Source organism: Vanacampus margaritifer, chromosome 14, assembly GCF_051991255.1.
Source record: "Vanacampus margaritifer isolate UIUO_Vmar chromosome 14, RoL_Vmar_1.0, whole genome shotgun sequence".
NCBI lineage: Eukaryota > Metazoa > Chordata > Actinopteri > Syngnathiformes > Syngnathidae > Vanacampus > Vanacampus margaritifer.
The window spans coordinates 17364369-17382244 of record NC_135445.1 but is presented as its reverse complement, the minus strand read 5'-3'; the positions used below and the strand labels follow the sequence as shown (position 1 = coordinate 17382244).

Below are 17876 nucleotides of genomic sequence, written 5' to 3'. Positions count from 1 at the left end.
CGCGCGACTATGAGAGATGACCCGCAGGAAAAATTTAACCAAGCGAGAGCTCTTGGCTTAGGATTGAATTGTTGAGTGTACACGTTTGTTAGTTAAGCTCCGTGGTGGTGGTGTTGGCCACGCGGTTTTTCGTTGTTTGTCTTCTACAATGTGCGCGACGTGTCTGTCGCGGCTCCCTAGGTTGAGTTTGGAACGTAACGTTACGATGGATTGTGCGCGGATATGTCGACATTTGAACTATACGTACGTGGTGACGGTCTTGTTTACCGTCACATTGGATTCGGCGCTGCTGTGATTTAAGCCAGCATGGACAGATAGAAGTGAACGGCTAAATTATGTGTATTTAGCCATTTCGCGATAGATCTAGATGTAAGTTATTATTCGACGAAGTAACGGTGTATTTTATTTTGTGGGTCCGTGCACTTTGGAGATATTTGTGTTCGTCTGTGGTGATTTTATTTTTTGGAGGAGAATTGAGCAATGTTGTAGTGAGAATTATGGCTTCTGGATTGGTTCAACAAGTGAGACGTCACTGAATTAATTTGCGGAGTTTGTGTTGCGTTTGAGTGTATGCTGGGCCTAGTTTGGTGAGATGAGACTGTGTGAGATATGTGTGGAGCATGTGTGAATTGTGTGTTTAAAGGGGGGATTTGATTTTTCTTGTTTGTGTGACCCTGACAATGGAAAAGTGGATTGCGTAATATCCTGGGGGAGTGTTGAAGTAGGAGGGCAGTTTTTGTGTTTTTTCTCCTCAATGCCTTTATGAAAATTGAGGAGAACAGAAGTTAAGTGAAAGGAGGACACAGTTTGTTGGAGACAGGTATTTTGTGTCTCCAAAAATGAGGCAGATAAGATACGATGTATATGAATGGGGTTTGCAGAAAGTGGTAAAAGAGCAGGTTTCAATGAAAACAGGGTGAAATTGGTAGGTGGCAGGAGTTCTGCATATTTTGAAGGTGGGGGAGAATTCCTCCTTTGTCTGTGACAATTTTTAAAGCCCTTCCCCCATGCTTGTTTAAAGACATGTCTGTGCGGATGGGGGAGTCTACTATTGTTTTAGGAGGTAGAGGTGTAATTTTTTGGGACAAGCAACATCTGGTTGCAATCCTTTGTGTGTGTGTGTGTGTGAATAGCAGGGATCTTCTGATGCTAATCTGTTAGATCAAATTGTTCTTGTTAAAAGGAAGGATATAGAGGTCTAGATTATAACTACAAGCCACTATCCGTATTATTTTATTAATCAGATCTGCTTTTATAGTTGAATGAGTAATAATTGTTTTGTTTTTGTTTTGTTTTGATAAAGAAATTTTCACTTTTTTTTAAAAAAATTTCCCTGCATCTCTGATGACTCATTCGTAGGTGTAAAAATGATTTAACCTTTGTTCTGTCTCTGAGCCCCATTTCAGAATTTGAAGTCGGCCATTTTGCATGCATGTCCTGAGACTTGAGAGAACTTCCCATGAGGGCAACGACTGGGAGTTGTCACATTTTAAGCATAATTTGAGGTAACGTGAAGGAGGTATGTTAAAAATCCATACTTTTGCGTGTCCAATAAATAAAAGAGAGATAAGACATGAACAGAGTCCCTGTGCAGGATGATTTATTCCGGAGATCTCCAGTCACATCATTGAATAAAAACTCAAACAGTTTCAGATCAATAATGCGCCTCCTCTTTCGAAGAGCCAGGTTTTTATTACAATCAAATTTGAAAGAACAATGCCTCCTACTCCTCCCCTCATGAATAAGTAAATATGTTATATAATGGAAAAAAACTGATTGAAAAACAGAATTCTCAGCACACAATTACAGCTGTATTCGTCTCTAGACAAAATATACTTTCAAGGCACTTCTCGTACTTTCTCCCATAACAAAAATCTCACAAACAAGTTGAACTCGACAGCTCCTAATGTAGTATAGTGGTATAAGTGCGCGCACTCTCTCACGAACAGAAATGTGTTTTCGCACAGAGAAGGAACTTCTAGACCAAACAATGTGTACCAGCTTAAGGTCAAATTATACTGAGTTCAACACTACTTTAACTACTTCACATCTATAAAACATTTCAACATGGTTAATATAAAGAATTAAAATGTTAATAATGTATAACAATGGTTAATATATGAAATAAAGTAGTAAAAATGTTAATAATGTATAACACATGTAATGAAGAAGAAGTCTATGGTGGACATATGCGTAAATATAGTAATACTACTTGCTATAGTGTAGTGAACAAATTTAAATAAAACTACAAAATAAATTTTTGGAATAAATTTTAAAAAATGAATTACAACAAGCAGATAGTGCTCTCTTGCTACGTTCTCATCTCCCTCTGTCTGTTCCGAGTGTACAATGTTTCAGGCGGGTTCAATCTTTGACGAGAGGTGTTTCTCTTGGGTGATTCAAAAAACGTGCTGGAATAACCTGGCTGTTGAGCTACGAATATGGACAGCGTTCTCCTGCTCTGCTTGGTGTACAGAATGAACGGCAAGCTGCACAGAAGGCCACTTTCGGGAGGGAAGTGGCCACACAGACTGCGACAAGGATGGTACACTGTATATCCGCTCGCCATATGACTGTTCAATGACTCTTATGCATTGTCTGAGCATAATGTCCATCAACTTTTTGAGCAGACATCTCAAACTCTCATCACAGCCGTCTCGATGACCTGTCAGGGGTCTCCAGTGAAAGCCCAGATCTGCTTTGAACTTTGCCCTGCACAGCTGCTGCCATCTGCTGGATAGGAAGGAATATGGACTCCAGTTGTAGACTCAAAGCTCTCGAATCATCTGAGATTAGCTCCTTGGGTCATATTTTGGTCTGTTTGTGTACATTTGCACTCTGTACTATGTCGGAACAGGAGATGTGATCTATAGCAACGCAGTTTTGGAAATTGAAAACGGCTTATGTGAATAAGGGTAGGATAAAATTTATTTCAATCTTGATTACTCTAATTTCCGTTATTTGATGCTTGTTGAATCTGGTCTTCTAATATTTTTCCCTTTTTTTTATATAACTTTAGCTTCTGAATTTGGACTCAGATGTGGAATACTTACGGCGAATTTGCTGGTTAATTTTTTTATTTTTAATTAAGCTCACAGCACTGTGATCTTTGGATCCTACGGGGGATACTCTCTGCAAAGTTCCCTGCTGTGTTTTACAAGCCCCACTATTCTGTAGAAGAGGTGAGGTTAATTAGCATTTTAAGATTACTTTTTGGTTTGTTTAAAGTAGGAATTTTGCCTTGTTTTCCCTCTGATCTTTTATCCTAATTTACAGTTTTACTCAGTCACTTTGTGTTGCCTGAACAGGATTCAAATTTACATCTCAAACGCTTGCCTCAAAGGCTTTTGTTTTTATGACTTGTTGTTGCAAGTTAAGCCGGATCTGCCCCTGTAATTTTGGTGTTGGCCAAATTGCCCCAATTTGGTTTTTCTTATCTACAGGACACAAGGTGTCTGTTTTTTCCCTCTTTGAAGCAGCAATTTGTTCGCTGCTGTAGTTTTTACATACTGGTCTGAAATGATCAAAGTTGATCTTTATCAGATGGGGGAGTCAGTCACTGGTCTGTCTGTGTGTATTGTCAAGAAGGAAGATATGCACACAAACAGTTCATGTTGAATTAAATAAATGTAGAACTATAAGTTAGTCTGAATGTGATAATTCTACAGTCTGTGAGAATGAATGAATTCATAGGAGGAGAATTGAGGTGATCGGACTTTGACCATGGAGGAAAGTAAGTGCTGCAAAGATGACACTCATGGCGAAAATAAGGTAAGTATATTCAATTTCAGAAACAATTGAAAAGTATAATTTCTAGAGCCCATTGAATATGCCATTTAGGTGTGGAAGGAACATTGAGACACACCTGGGTGACATTATTTCATGAGACAAGTTGTTAAAAATGAACTGCAGGACTGCAGTGTTTATTAAAGGTATAAGCATATATATGTATAGATCTCTTCCTGGAGTGTTCATGGCCCCGGCCGGACGTGGGCACTCCTCAGAGAGATTGTTTTTTATATGGTTTACACTGATAATAAAAACCAGCATCAAAAATACAGAAATTTGCTGGTTACGACTAAAAGCACATTTATGCTAAATCTACAACAGTAAATATCATGGTAAAATATTTGATTAATCATTATCTACCATCATAAGGGTTTCCTAGGAATATTGGATTAGATGAACCCATTTTAAAAACAAAACTTTATAAGATATAGAAAAGGCATTGAGATTAAAACATATTTGCTATAGTATATTATCTCTGATCACAAGGACAGATTAAAGAAAAATAGAAATATTAAACAATTGGCCTCATAAAGTTTTAATTGGCTACAAGATTTTCATTGTTGTATCATTGAATGTGCAAATGTCATTAAACGGATTCTGTTTGAATGCCACAACAAACAGAACTTTTTCCTGGTCCAACAGCACGTTCCAAGTCCTACAACTTAAACAATTAACATTTACTAACTCCCAACTAACAAAAACTACCAGGTGCTCTTTCCAAAGTAAAGAATGGAGAATATGTATGTTATAAGTGATTAAATGAAAATGGTTTTGCATACAGATTGGTGAAGGAGAGGTCGATCTGGTTTGCTGCTCATAAATGGGGGAGCACATCCTCCACATGTGGTCCACATGTGGTCCCAGGCTCATCAATCACATCAATTGACCCCGACCGGGGGTTAACCAAGCTGCTGACCCAGATGCCCCGGCTGTCTATTCCAGGGGGATGATGCGAAGTGCTTTCCGAGGCACTGTTCCATAAAAGACCTTCATCAGGAGATGACTTCGCTGCACAAACACATCTGCTATTGCGTCGTGACACATTTTGTTGAATATAACCACGTCACAACGGGTTATGCATTATCTATGATATGCCCCTTACACTGAAAATTTCTTAATGAATCAAATTGTTCTTTAATGCCATATGACTGCTAAACTTCTCTCACTCTCTTTCTCCCCCTCTCTCTCTCTCTCTGCTATTCTTATTTCTGAACTCCACACACAAACATTGCTTAATTTTGCGACAATCAAGATCCACGCTGGACTTTCTCTCTGAAGTGTTTTTTAATGTTTATCTTCTGTGTTGGACTCTTTTTTTCAAGAGCCCAAATTAGGGAATTGAAACAGAATATTTATTTCTATTTAATTATAACTGTTTTGATTTAGATATGACTATTTAGAATTGGACAAAATTGCTTTAATTTACTCAGTATAGTTTTGATGTGACAATTCAAATGTTTAGAGGGTGAGTCTCCAACAGGACAGATGAGATGGGGGGAGGTGAATGTGTGTTAATTAGACCCTTTGTTCGGAAAGGCTGAAAACTGTGTTTTTCCATCGTGGGTCAGAGAGGGGGGAGCATGGTTGACCAAATGTATTGAGACAGTGTGACGATTGGGGGTGCAGTCATGTGACTTTGGGAGGTGACATTTTGAAGGACAAAGGATATTAGCTACGAGCGGGGAAAAGGAACTTTACAGTGAGAGGGACAAGATGACGCAAAGGAGGCTCATCTCATCTCCTGTCCGGCTATGTCGTGAATAAATGTGAAGATAATGCCTGAATTCACTGATCTCATGTATGTTTATTAATCAACGGCATGAACACGCAAATGGTAAAAATCCTGCCATTTACCACATTAGCCATCTGTTTTGGGGGAGAAAATGTGTTAAAAAGTATCCCTTTGTAAAGTTGTGTTTGCTTTGGGGGTGCCAGGTTGTCTGGCCTACTGTGTTTCCGCCCGGTTGGCCAGCTGTCGGGGTGCCAGGTTGTCTGACCTACTATATTTCCACATCAATCGGCCATCTGTCCATGTGTATTGAGTACTGTCTATCTTGGGACTTAGGGGCAGCACTGGAGAGGAGCGGGGCTTAAGGGCAGCAAAGGAGGAAGAGCAAGTGGAGGGTTTTTTTGGGGGGCCGCTATGCTGAGAGTATAAGACAACTACAAGTGGGAGGAATAGGGACACACACAAGGGGAATGTTGAACCACAGCGATTTTGTCTGTATCTTGTCTGTGTCCAGAAATTTCTGTAAAATAAATCCTTCGAAGGAACTGTTCACCGATCTCCAGTCTGTATTCAGAAAATCAACATAATGAACAAGCGGAAAACTTGAGGATTGTTTTCTAACACTAACCACTAGACTATATGTTCAGTTAGGCTCATCACTTTCCAGAATGTCTTTCCTGCTTTTCTCCGGCCCAAAAACAAATTCAATCATACTATCTGTCAATTTTTATTAGCTGACCACCACCTTACCGTTTCTGGAGAATTTACTCATACAATTATCCAGTAGGGAGCCACAGCTAACTCATGACTACAAATTATTGATTTGCTGTCCACAAATTATTTACTTGTTTTTTATAGTACCCCCCCCCCCCCCAATCCCCCACATGAGCATTTTACCCAACACATTGTAACGATCTTGTAATATAGAACCCTGGTCCAGGCATAAGGTTGCTTTTCGTAGCAAGATGAGCAAGTGTTGCATCTCGTTGATTCTCTGCAACAGTTGCCCCATGAAAGCGAACTTGTAAGGTTGCCCACCTGCAACATCTCTGTCTAGATTCAGCCTCTTGATTGTCTCTTCTGCGTCCTCAAACATCTCTTCAGTAAAGTGTCGACCTCCGTTAGCTGTCACCATGTCATCAATCTTCTGAATCAGCTGCACCACCTGATCTGTCTTGCATTTTTCCTTGTTGTTGAAGACATGGTAGCGGCCACCACATCTGTAGATCACCTCTTGGAGTTTTGGATGGGCATTTGTCACATATTGCTCTATGGTTTTTCTTTTCAGCTCGTCGCCACGTGTGAATAAAACGATCATGTAGCAGGATGCCTTAGGACCAAATAATTTCTCCAAAGCTTCTACGCTCTTTTCTTCTTCTTTTGTAAACCTTCCTATCTGCACGACCAGCAGGAAGACGTGGGGGCCGGGAGAAGTCATCTGGATGCATTTGGCAATCTCTCTCCCAACATTTTCAGGATCTTTAGATGTGTCCAGAATCCCGGGAGTATCCACAATATGAATCTTTCGCCGACACTGAACCCGCTCCACCTCACAGTGTTTTGTCACTGACTGTGTTCCTTTTGAGGAGTGAAGGAATATTTTGATTACTATATTAAGTGTAATCTTTGCGTGTCCAAAATAATTGTATTCAGGATCTGATGAAGAAGTTTTCTTGCAAGAATTTATTTAGAGGCCTCTAAAGACACAGTCAGGACACCACTTCAGAATGCAACGTGATGACCCCAAGTGTGTGACAATTTACAGAACATCGACTCATTTATACAAAAAAGATAAGAGGTTCCTCTTCCCCTCCTAAGTTGATTAAAGGACAGACATGTCGACTCCTAGTGACCAAATGTGTGATGTTATTAGTAAGCAGACGTGATGTTATTAGTAAGCAGAAGTTTACATACAGACATGTTGATTCCAGGTTGAACAAAGGTGTAATCTTATTAGTAAACAGACATTTACATACAGTTCCCCTTCTTGACTGGGGGAAAAATGCAATTAGGATCTAACCCCAGACTTTTAGACTCCAATGCCAAAAGGCTCTAAATAACATCATGCACATTCCTATCTTCAATAGCTTTGAGGGTGAGAGGATAAAATAAAGTTCACAAAATCATTATTCCACTGTATTATTTTAAACACTCATGATTATATCACATTGTTATGTCTATAAGAAAACTCAAAAACAGTAAAACATCAAGTTGAAAATGTTAAATGTCTTCAGTCCTACCATTGAACTTCTATAAATTCAAAAACTGGACATTTAATCCCACAATAGTCTAGGGAGAAAGTCCAGCGCGAATCTTGATCGTCGCAAAAATGAAGCAATGTTTATGTGTGGAGTTCAGAAAATAAGAATAGCAGGTGAGAGAGAGAGAGAGAGAGAGAGAGAGAGAGAGAGAGAGAGAGAAAGAGAGAGAGAGAGAGAGAGAAAGATAGATGGGCTTAGCAGTCAAAATTCAGTTTGATTCATTAAAAAATTCGGTGGAAGGGGCATAATAAATGTGAGGCATAACACTATGTGATGTGGTTAAGTGGTTAAGTGTCACGACGCAATAGCAGATGTGTCCGTCCCTCGAAGATGAAAAGTGCGTTCGACAGTTGGTCAAAATTTTTTTTTTAAAAAGAGCAGTTTGTCAGCCTCTTTACGAACCCTGGCTCACAGCCAGAGATCACAGGAAAGGTCACGGGACTTCATTCCCAGTGTGACTCAATCCGTGCCCAGGGAAAAGGCACTCCAATGAATCTTCTTTCCTCCGCGTCCTTGGGCAGCTTGTCAGGTAGACACTGGAACCGGGTGTGGTGGGATCCGTTAGATGGCTCCAATTGGTGTGGGTGCAGATCAGCAGCTTAGTCAACCCCCTCGATTGGTTTCAATTGATGTGATTTGATGAGCCTGGGACCTCGTGTGGCTCCCACTATTATGATCAGCAAACCAGATCGACCATTTTTTCACCATATCTGAAAGCAAAATCATTATCAATTAGTCACTTATAACATATAGTCTTCATTCTTTACTTTGAAAAGAGCACCTGTTTTTTTTGTTAGCAAATGTTAATTGTTTCTATATCTTATGAAGTGTTCCTAGGAAACCCTTATGATGGTAGATAATGATTAATAAAATATTTTACCATGATATTTACTGTTGTAGATTTAGCATAAATGTGCTCTTTGTCGTACATCAAATTTCTGTATTTTTAACGCTGGTTTCTTATTATAGCAGTGTAAATCATTTAAAAACAACATCATCTTAACTCAGAACTATTCATGTCCGGCCGGGCCATGAACAGTCTGAGAAGAGATTTATACTTATACCTTAAATAAACACTGCAGTTCATTTTTAACAACTTGTCTCATGAAAAAATGTCACCCAGGTGTGTCAATGTTCCTTCCACACCTAAATGGCATATTCCATGGGCTCTAGAAATTATACTTTTCAATTGTTTCTGAGATGGAACATACTTACCGTATTTCTGCTATAAGGGTCGTCTTTTGTCATCTTTGTAGAACTTACTTTCCTCCAAGTCAAATCCTCTCCATTCTCCGCTCCATTCTTCGCCTGTAAATTCCTCACACCAAACTTCATTCTCACATCAGACTTCCTTTTGATACACAGACAGACCAGTCATTCTCACATCAGACAGACCAATCATTCTCACATCAGACTTCCTTTTCAACAAACTCAGACAGACCAATCATTCCCCCATCTGATAAAGATCAATTTTGATCATTTCAGACCTGAATGTGAAAACTGCAGCCGCTTCCAAATTGCTGCTTCAAAGAGGAAAAACAGACACCTTGTGTCCTGTAGATTAAAAAACAACCAAATTGTGACAATTTGGCCAACACCAGAACTATAAAAAGATCTCCAGCTGAGCTAGCCATGAGCCATCAAAACAAAAGCCTTTGAGGCAATAGTTTGTAATGTAAATTTGAATCCTGTTCAGGCAACTTAAAGTGAGAAAAACAAACAACTTAAGAAGATGTAAATTAAGATACTGCAGCGGAGGACTTTTAGGGTCAGGAAGAGAAGAGAAAAAGATTTAAAATAACCCCATTAATCTATTGCAAGTCACGACTCTTCCAAATATCTGCCATCTCAACTAATAAAAGAAACGAGTTATAATCAGAAAAACAAAACAAAATCCCTACTTTAAACCAACCAAAAAGTATTCTTAAAATGCTAACTAACCTCACCTCTTCTACAGAGTAGTGGGGGCTTGTAAAAACACAGCAGGGAACTTTGCAGATCATGACCCAATTAAATCAGTGCTGCGACCTAAATCAAAAATTAAAACTTTAACCAGCAAATTCGCCGTAAGTGTTCCATATCTGAATCCACTCTGAGAAGCCAAAGTTATAAAAGAGAAATGGGAAAAAAATAGAAGGCCAAATTCAACAAGCATCAAACAATGGAAAATATAGTATTACAGATTAAAATAAATTTTATACTACCCTAATTCACATAAGGTGTTCTCAATTTCCGAAACTGCGTTGCTATAGATCACATCTCCTTTCTGACATAGTACAGAGTGCAAATGTCTACAAACAGAATACAACATACGACCTCAGGCACCAAACTCAGATGATTCCAGAACTTTGAGTCCACAACTGGAGTTCATATTCCTTCCTGTCCTTGTCGATAGCAGTTTATGCAGGGCAAAGTTCAAAGCGGGCACTGGGCTTTGTGCACTGGAGTTCTCAGGAAAAGTTCATCATGGCAGAATCGATGATAATCCTGTCTGCTCAAAAGGTTGCTGGACATTATGCTCAAACAATGCATAAGAGTCATTGAACAGTCACAGGACGAGCGGATTTACAGTGTACCATCCTTTTTGCAGTCCGTGTGGTCACTTCCCCCCCGAAAGTGACCATTGTTCAGTTCGCCGTCCACTCTGAACATCAAGCATAGCAGGAGAATGCTGTTCATTCCATTTCCAGCACTTTTTGGTTGAGTCACCCAAGTGAAACACCTTTCAGTCAAAGATTGAACCTGCCTGAAACATTTATACACTCGGAACAGACAGAGGAAGATGAGATCATAGCAAGAGAACACTGCTTGTTGTCATTCAATTTCCAAGAAAAAATAAATAAAAAATTCCCCCCAAATCTTTTGTTTTTCAAACTATTTTTAATTTATTCATTTATTTATTTTGTGGTTTTATTTGAATTTGATCACTACACTATAGCAAGTAGTAGTACTATATTTACGCATATGTCTACCATAGACATCTTCATTACGTGTTACCTCAAATTTAAGAAAATGTGACAGCTGTCAGTCACCCTGGCCACTTGGAGGAAAGTCCTCTCCAGACTTCTAGAATGGGACTCAGATAAGGACAAAGGTTAAATCATTTTCGCACCTACGAATAAATTATCAGAGATGCAGGGGAAATATAAAAAATCAAAAATGAAAAGTCTATTTCATTTAAAATTTGGTTTTATTACTTATTTAACTATATTAAAATTTGGTTTTATTACTCATTCAACTATAAAAAAACACAGATCTGATTTTAAAAATAATATGATAGCGGCCTGTAGTTAACACCTAGACCTCTATATCCTTCCGCATAACAGGAACAATTTGATTTTAACAGATTAGCATTAGAAGACCTCTGCTATTCACACACACAACAGACTACAAGTCTCCCAAATGGAGACAGACAAAGGCAGACTTCTCCCCTACTTTCAAAATATGCAGATTTCCTGCTTATCATTCTTTTTCACCCTTTTTTTGAGGACAAAGGATTTTGGAGGGAAAAAATTACTTCCCACCCGTCTTTTCTTTCTTTCCTACACTTAAAAAATCACTGTCTCAAACAAACTTATACTTCCATTCACTTAACTTCTGCACTTTTCTCATCTCCACAAAGGCAGTGAGGAGAAACAGACCAAACGGCCATTTTGATTTCTAAAATCTCGCTAGAACATCACACAACACACCTTTCCCATTGTCAGAGTCACACAAACAGTCACAAACTCCCTGCAGGCACACAAACAAGGAAAAAATCACACAATCCACACATGCTCCAAACATTTCACCAACTGGGCTCAACAAACACTCACACACAACACAAACAACACAACACAAACTCCTTAAACTTAATTCAGTGGCGTCTCAGTTGTTGAACCACAGACGAACACAAACCTCTCCGAAGTGCGCACTCATTTGTAAAATACACCGTTTATTCGTCTAATAATAACTTCACCACGTACTTATAGCTCAAATGTCGACTTATTCGCGCACAATCCATCGCAACGTTACGGCTGCAACACAGACACGTCGCGCACATTGTAAGACAAACAACGAAAAAAACGCGTGGCCACAACACACCATGGAGCTTAACAAACAAACAAACGCGTACACTCAACAATTCATTTCTAAGCCAAGAGCTCTCGCTTGGTTCAAATTTTCCCCGCGGGTCATCTTTCACAGTCAACACTTCATCCAATTTATGTTCCAATTTCTTAACAGATGCGGCTGCCCGCAGCTACCTCATCCTTAGCCTTAAAAACAGATTTGTGCGGTAGCGTCTTACCAAAAACGAATCTCCCGTGCATGGCAACTGTACACTGGCAGAGCCGCTAGCTTAGCATCAGCCTCCTCATTCTCAAAATCACTTAACACCGCCATCCGCGCAACTTTCACAGAGCTACCCAACGCTAACATTCTAGCACAAACCAACGTTTGGCCCACGACCCCACACCGTCTAACTTTTCTTCCATTCGAAGAAACTTATAGAAGTGTTTTTCACGGAGGTAATCAGCGTCTGGCGCTGTTTACACAATCAAATTCCACAAACACACCACATTTTACAACGGTGAGAACCAACCACTATCACAATTAGTGCGCATTCATACATTTAAAAGAGTTTCATACTTACGTTGACGCTGTGGTGGAAATGCGTCCAGCATCATGAACTCACTGTTCGCTTAGCGACCAATTCTGACTCACGACCGGAAGTCTATGCAAATCGAACCTCCTTAGTTACGGTCGAATTTTTTCGTCCATAATATGTAGTAATTAGTCGTTTTTAATATTTATAAAGTCAGTGACGTCTCACGTATGATACTACGATATAACAGATCAAAACTATTCTCACTAATCCCCCCCCCCAAATTTTTTTTTTTTTTTTTTTCAGACAAACACAAACAAGACGAAAATGAAACAGATATTAAATACCTTTTGCGCGACTTCAACAAATATATCCAGGATCTTCACGGGCGGCTTATATCACACAGCTCTGAACCGAAAAAACGGCAGGCTTCCTTTTATATCACTCCACGCACCGTAGCGATCTACGCGACATACGGGCGTTTAACTCAGCAAACACTACGCGTGATCAACGCGAGCTGCTTATTTCACAACACACATCAGCAACAGCCTATTCCTCCGTGGTACTCAATGTCTTATGCCGTTTCAAACGGCGGAGCGCTCCGACTTGACGTCACTTCCGTAAACACGGGGCATTTTTATGCGCGACTTAATATTTTCCCGGAAATACCTTTTGCGCGACTTAATATTTTCGCGGCTTCTTATTTAACACAACACACACACACCGAGGAATTATGTCCCTCGGTTTAGTAATTCCACACAGCACACACCTTGATACCACACAGGCGGCTAATCCACTCCGCACGCCCAGTAGAAATTTACTGACGGCTTATTCATACGAAAAAATAAAAAACACAACCTATTCCACCGCGGAAAAAACTCCCATGCATGGTTCAATGTCGTAGTAATTTTCAAAATCGAGGACTTTCCGTCCCACCGTAAAAAATACTACTACAACCCCCCTAACTTGTTCACAGATCCCAAATACAACTTAGCACAGACGAAATGCAACTGCATTGATCCTAAACAACCAGAATTTCTCTACGTGGATAAAATGTCCACTCACCTTGTTAATATTTTTGCGCTTTAGAAATCCGGTGTTCAGGATCAATCACAGCTGTTGAAAAACGTCTCAATAAGTCCACGTCGGCGTCACCATTTTGAAGGAATATTTTGATTACTATATTAAGTGTAATCTTTGCGTGTCCAAAATAATTGTATTCAGGATCTGATGAAGAAGTTTTCTTGCAAGAATTTATTTAGAGGCCTCTAAAGACACAAGGATAAAATAAAGTTCACAAAATCATTATTCCACTGTATTATTTTAAACACTCATGATTATATCACATTGTTATGTCTATAAGAAAACTCAAAAACAGTAAAACATCAAGTTGAAAATGTTAAATGTCTTCAGGAGCGGAAGACTTTTTTCCCCACGATGGTGTTCCCGACCGCGCTCTTTCCAACTCCAGTTCTTCCAATCATCACGATCCTCAGGGGACCACCTGCTGACAGAAATACACTTGTTACGCTGTGAGAAGAACACAAAAGAGAAAAGTTCAGAAAGTCTTGAAAATGGTCAACTTCACCATCAGGGATTGAGTATAGGTGCCCCATTTTGCTCTGAAATCTCTGACAGAGAAGCTGACTTTTATATTCTTTAAAACAACCTGCTAAACAGGCTCTTCAAAATTAAACCACATTTAAACCCACAAACAACAATAAGGGCACGTTTGCATTGTTTGTATCCTTATTCAACCTGTTTCTGTCTCATTTTAACAAACTAGTTCTATCACTCTCTTTTTTTACGCGGAAGTAAGAGGTCCAGTTCGGTAAAACCCCGCCTCTCCCCGTGTGGCTGCCATGCCCCCAGCGAGGCGGCTGCAGCCTGCACCATCAGGGATTGAGTACAGGTGCCCCATCTTGCTCTGAAATCTCTGACAGAGAAGCTGACTTTTATATTCTTTAAAAAAAAAAACTGCTAAACAGGCTCTTGAAAATGAAACCACATTTAAACCCACAAACAACAACAAGGATACGTTTGCATTGTTTTTTTGTTTTTTAGCAAACTAGTTCTATCAGTCTTCACCCCCTGAAATAACAGCAACGGCACATGTGAGAGTGTGTATGTGTGAGTGGCTAAACATATCGTCTGACTTTTGGATTCAAGTTCGTGAAAAAAAACCTGCTAAACAAGCTCTTGAAAATGAAACCACATTTAAACCCACAAACAACAACAAGGATACGTTTGCATTGTTTTTTAGCAAACTAGTTCTATCAGTCTTCACCCCCTGAAATAACAGCAATGGCACATGTGAGAGTGTGTATGTGTGAGTGGCTAAACATATGGTCTGACTTTTGGATTCAAGTTCGTGAAAAAAACCTGCTTAACAGGCTCTTGAAAATGAAACCACATTTAAACCCACAAACAACAACAAGGATACGTTTGCATTGTTTTTTGTTTTTTTTAGCAAACTTGTTCTATCAGTCTTCACCCCCTGAAATAACAGCAACGGCACATGTGAGAGTGTGTATGTGTGAGTGGCTAAACATATGGTCTGACTTTTGGATTCAAGTTCGTGAAAAAAACCTGCTAAACAGGCTCTTGAAAATGAAACCACATTTCAACCCACAAACAACAACAAGGATACGTTTGCATTGTTTTTTTGTTTTTTAGCTAACTAGTTCTATCAGTCTTCACCCCCTGAAATAACAGCAACGGCACATGTGAGAGTGTGTATGTGTGAGTGGCTAAACAGATCGTCTGACTTTTGGATTCAAGTTCGTGAAAAAAAACCTGCTAAACAGGCTCTTGAAAATGAAACCACATTTAAACCCACAAACAACAACAAGGATACGTTTGCATTGTTTTTTAGCAAACTAGTTCTATCAGTCTTCACCCCCTGAAATAACAGCAATGGCACATGTGAGAGTGTGTATGTGTGAGTGGCTAAACATATGGTCTGACTTTTGGATTCAAGTTCGTGAAAAAAAACTGCTTAACAGGCTCTTGAAAATGAAACCACATTTAAACCCACAAACAACAACAAGGATACGTTTGCATTGTTTTTTGTTTTTTTTAGCAAACTTGTTCTATCAGTCTTCACCCCCTGAAATAACAGCAACGGCACATGTGAGAGTGTGTATGTGTGAGTGGCTAAACATATGGTCTGACTTTTGGATTCAAGTTCGTGAAAACACATTTAAAATGACAAAACACACAAATTTACAACTTATCCATTATAAAATTATTCATAGAACATACATTACTCAATATATGATGAAGAAAATGGGACTCTCAGACTCCGACATTTGTCTCCAGTGTTTACAAAACACTACAGACACTTATTTTCATGCTTTATGGTTATGTACTCCGGTTATGTATTTCTGGACTAAAATATTCTATCTATCACCATCAGGGATTGAGTACAGGTTCCCCATCTTGCTCTGAAAGCTCTGACAGAGAAGCTGACTTTTATATTCTTTAAAACAACCTGCTAAACAGGCTCTTCAAAATGAAACCACATTTAAACCCACAAACAACAACAAGGGTACGTTTGCATGGTTTGTATCCTTATTCAACCGGTTTCAGTCTCATTTTAGCACGTTTGTAACAGCTCTTTATAATGTCACATGAAATGACAGATGACTAGAGTGAGTGTGTATGTGTGAGTGGCTAAGCATATGGTCTATGGCCATTATAACTGGAGGTCAGGCAGTTATCATCCAGCTGACAGCAACCTTGCAAGATGGCCATAATTGAGGAAGAGAGAAACCTGACCTGACACTTTGTCAAATATAAAGAAGTTAAACAAAATAAAACAAAAACTAGGCATGCAAATTGCTTTATTTCAACTAAGCATTAGTTGTGTGTGGTATGGTTCAGGTTTCTTGGGACCACCTCCCAAGAAAAAGAAAGCCCTCTGAAGGGGAAAAAAAACATGGTTTGATATGTCCTCATGTAACCTCTTATATAAGGATATGTTGTTGTCCTGAACTGTTGTGTGAATCCAGGTGCCCAACAATTTGTAAATAAAGGGCGGGATCAGCCTGGGAACTCTTCCTTGTTTATACTACAATTTTCCCTGCTTTGCAAAACATGATTTTGAAAGTGTCTGAGAAAGGGCTTGGCTAGCCCGGTTTCCCACGCTAACTAGTTAAAAGACGGAGCAGCATGCGGTCCGGACAGAGTCAGCTGCGGAACGCGTACGATTGCCCAGCCGTTTTGCAGTTCGTTCTACCCGGACCGTAGGCTCTCCGGTCTAGTGTCAAGGTAAGCGCTGATGATCATCATATTATGCTGCTTAACGTTGTAGTGTATTGATTGCTGTTTGCGGGGAATAAAATGTACAATAATTCTAGCAAAGCAAGTTGTGAGTATTTCTGTTTGCGGGGAATAAAAGGTAAATTCTAGCAAATCGTGTTGTGACTGTTGCTGTTTGCGGGGAATGAAAGGGATAATCATTCTAGCATAGCGCAGGTGTTGATTACTGTTTGCAGGGGATAAAACGTACGATTATCCTAGCACAGTATAAATGTTGATTGCTGTTTGCAGGGAATAAAAGACACGGTTATTCTAGCAAAGCATATCAAGTCTCTGTGTATTCATTGTTGCCGCCGACCACTCACGTTCCTGCATAAAAATATAAAGGTGAAGTAGTGTTTTCCACAAAATACTGACATTTATCAAGAAATTGTAATATTTAAAATAAAATGATTAAATACAGAGGCTAAAGGGTTGAGGTTAAAATACCTGTAGCGGCTTAAAGATTCACTCGCAGTAAAAACATTTTGTTTTCATTTTATTATGATAGTAAGAGTACAGATGCTTAAATACAAGTAGCTGAGTACTGTCCACTTTTGGTTATAAGTTTAGGTTATCTTGTAAAACATTATATAGGGTTCTGTAGCTCTATAGTAATTTTCACATCTAAGCACTAAGCAGCAGTTGATGAGGTATTTTTTTTAGAATTTTTTTTTTTTTACCGTATGTTTACACTGGTAGGCTTCAAATCTTGAAATAAAAATTGTGACTTCAATGTGTTCAGTTTTCGTGACAGCAACATGAGATGAGCTAGCTAGCTAGCACCGGATTACGAGCTTTGTTCGTACAATAAATCTTACCTTCATACTAAAACTTCTTTCTTTCTGCCCACTTGGAGTGCTCTGCATGTCAACCAACGTTTAGGCTGTTCCACACGATGTTTGTATATTGAACAATGTTGAAATTTTCACGCCTGGGATGTCCTCTTCTTCCAAAATGACGCGTAAACTGGTGTGGCTATTCTGTTTGTTTGGAATTGCGGACTTGTGCATGGGCGTCATTTGAGTTCAACCCACTGTCGTTCGCTCAACCAATGAGGTTGAGCTTTAGCCCGCCCAAATCTTCTAGAGCCCGCCCTCTTCTTCTAAGAGTACAAATCACCGCGCTCTACAAGTACAAATCAGTTTTGCACCATATTTACCTCCATAGTTATTCCCGTAATTTTTTCTCTTCACGTGTGGTGTGTCTC

The 17876-nt window shown here is 39.4% G+C and overlaps 1 protein-coding gene across 1 annotated transcript; it reads right to left on the bottom strand.

Moving 5' to 3' along the window:
• Positions 1-5930: 5930 nt before the first annotated feature.
• On the bottom strand, positions 5931-16034 carry LOC144034213 (GTPase IMAP family member 7-like). Its single transcript, XM_077542808.1, has 5 exons — positions 13953-16034; positions 13778-13868; positions 12413-12428; positions 6416-7088; positions 5931-5935 (listed from the first exon to the last, which is right to left on the bottom strand). The coding sequence occupies exons 1-5, from the start codon at positions 13978-13980 to the stop codon at positions 5931-5933; spliced, it is 813 nt and encodes a 270-aa protein (XP_077398934.1). The 5' UTR covers positions 13981-16034.
• Between the last annotated feature and the right edge of the window lie 1842 nt (positions 16035-17876).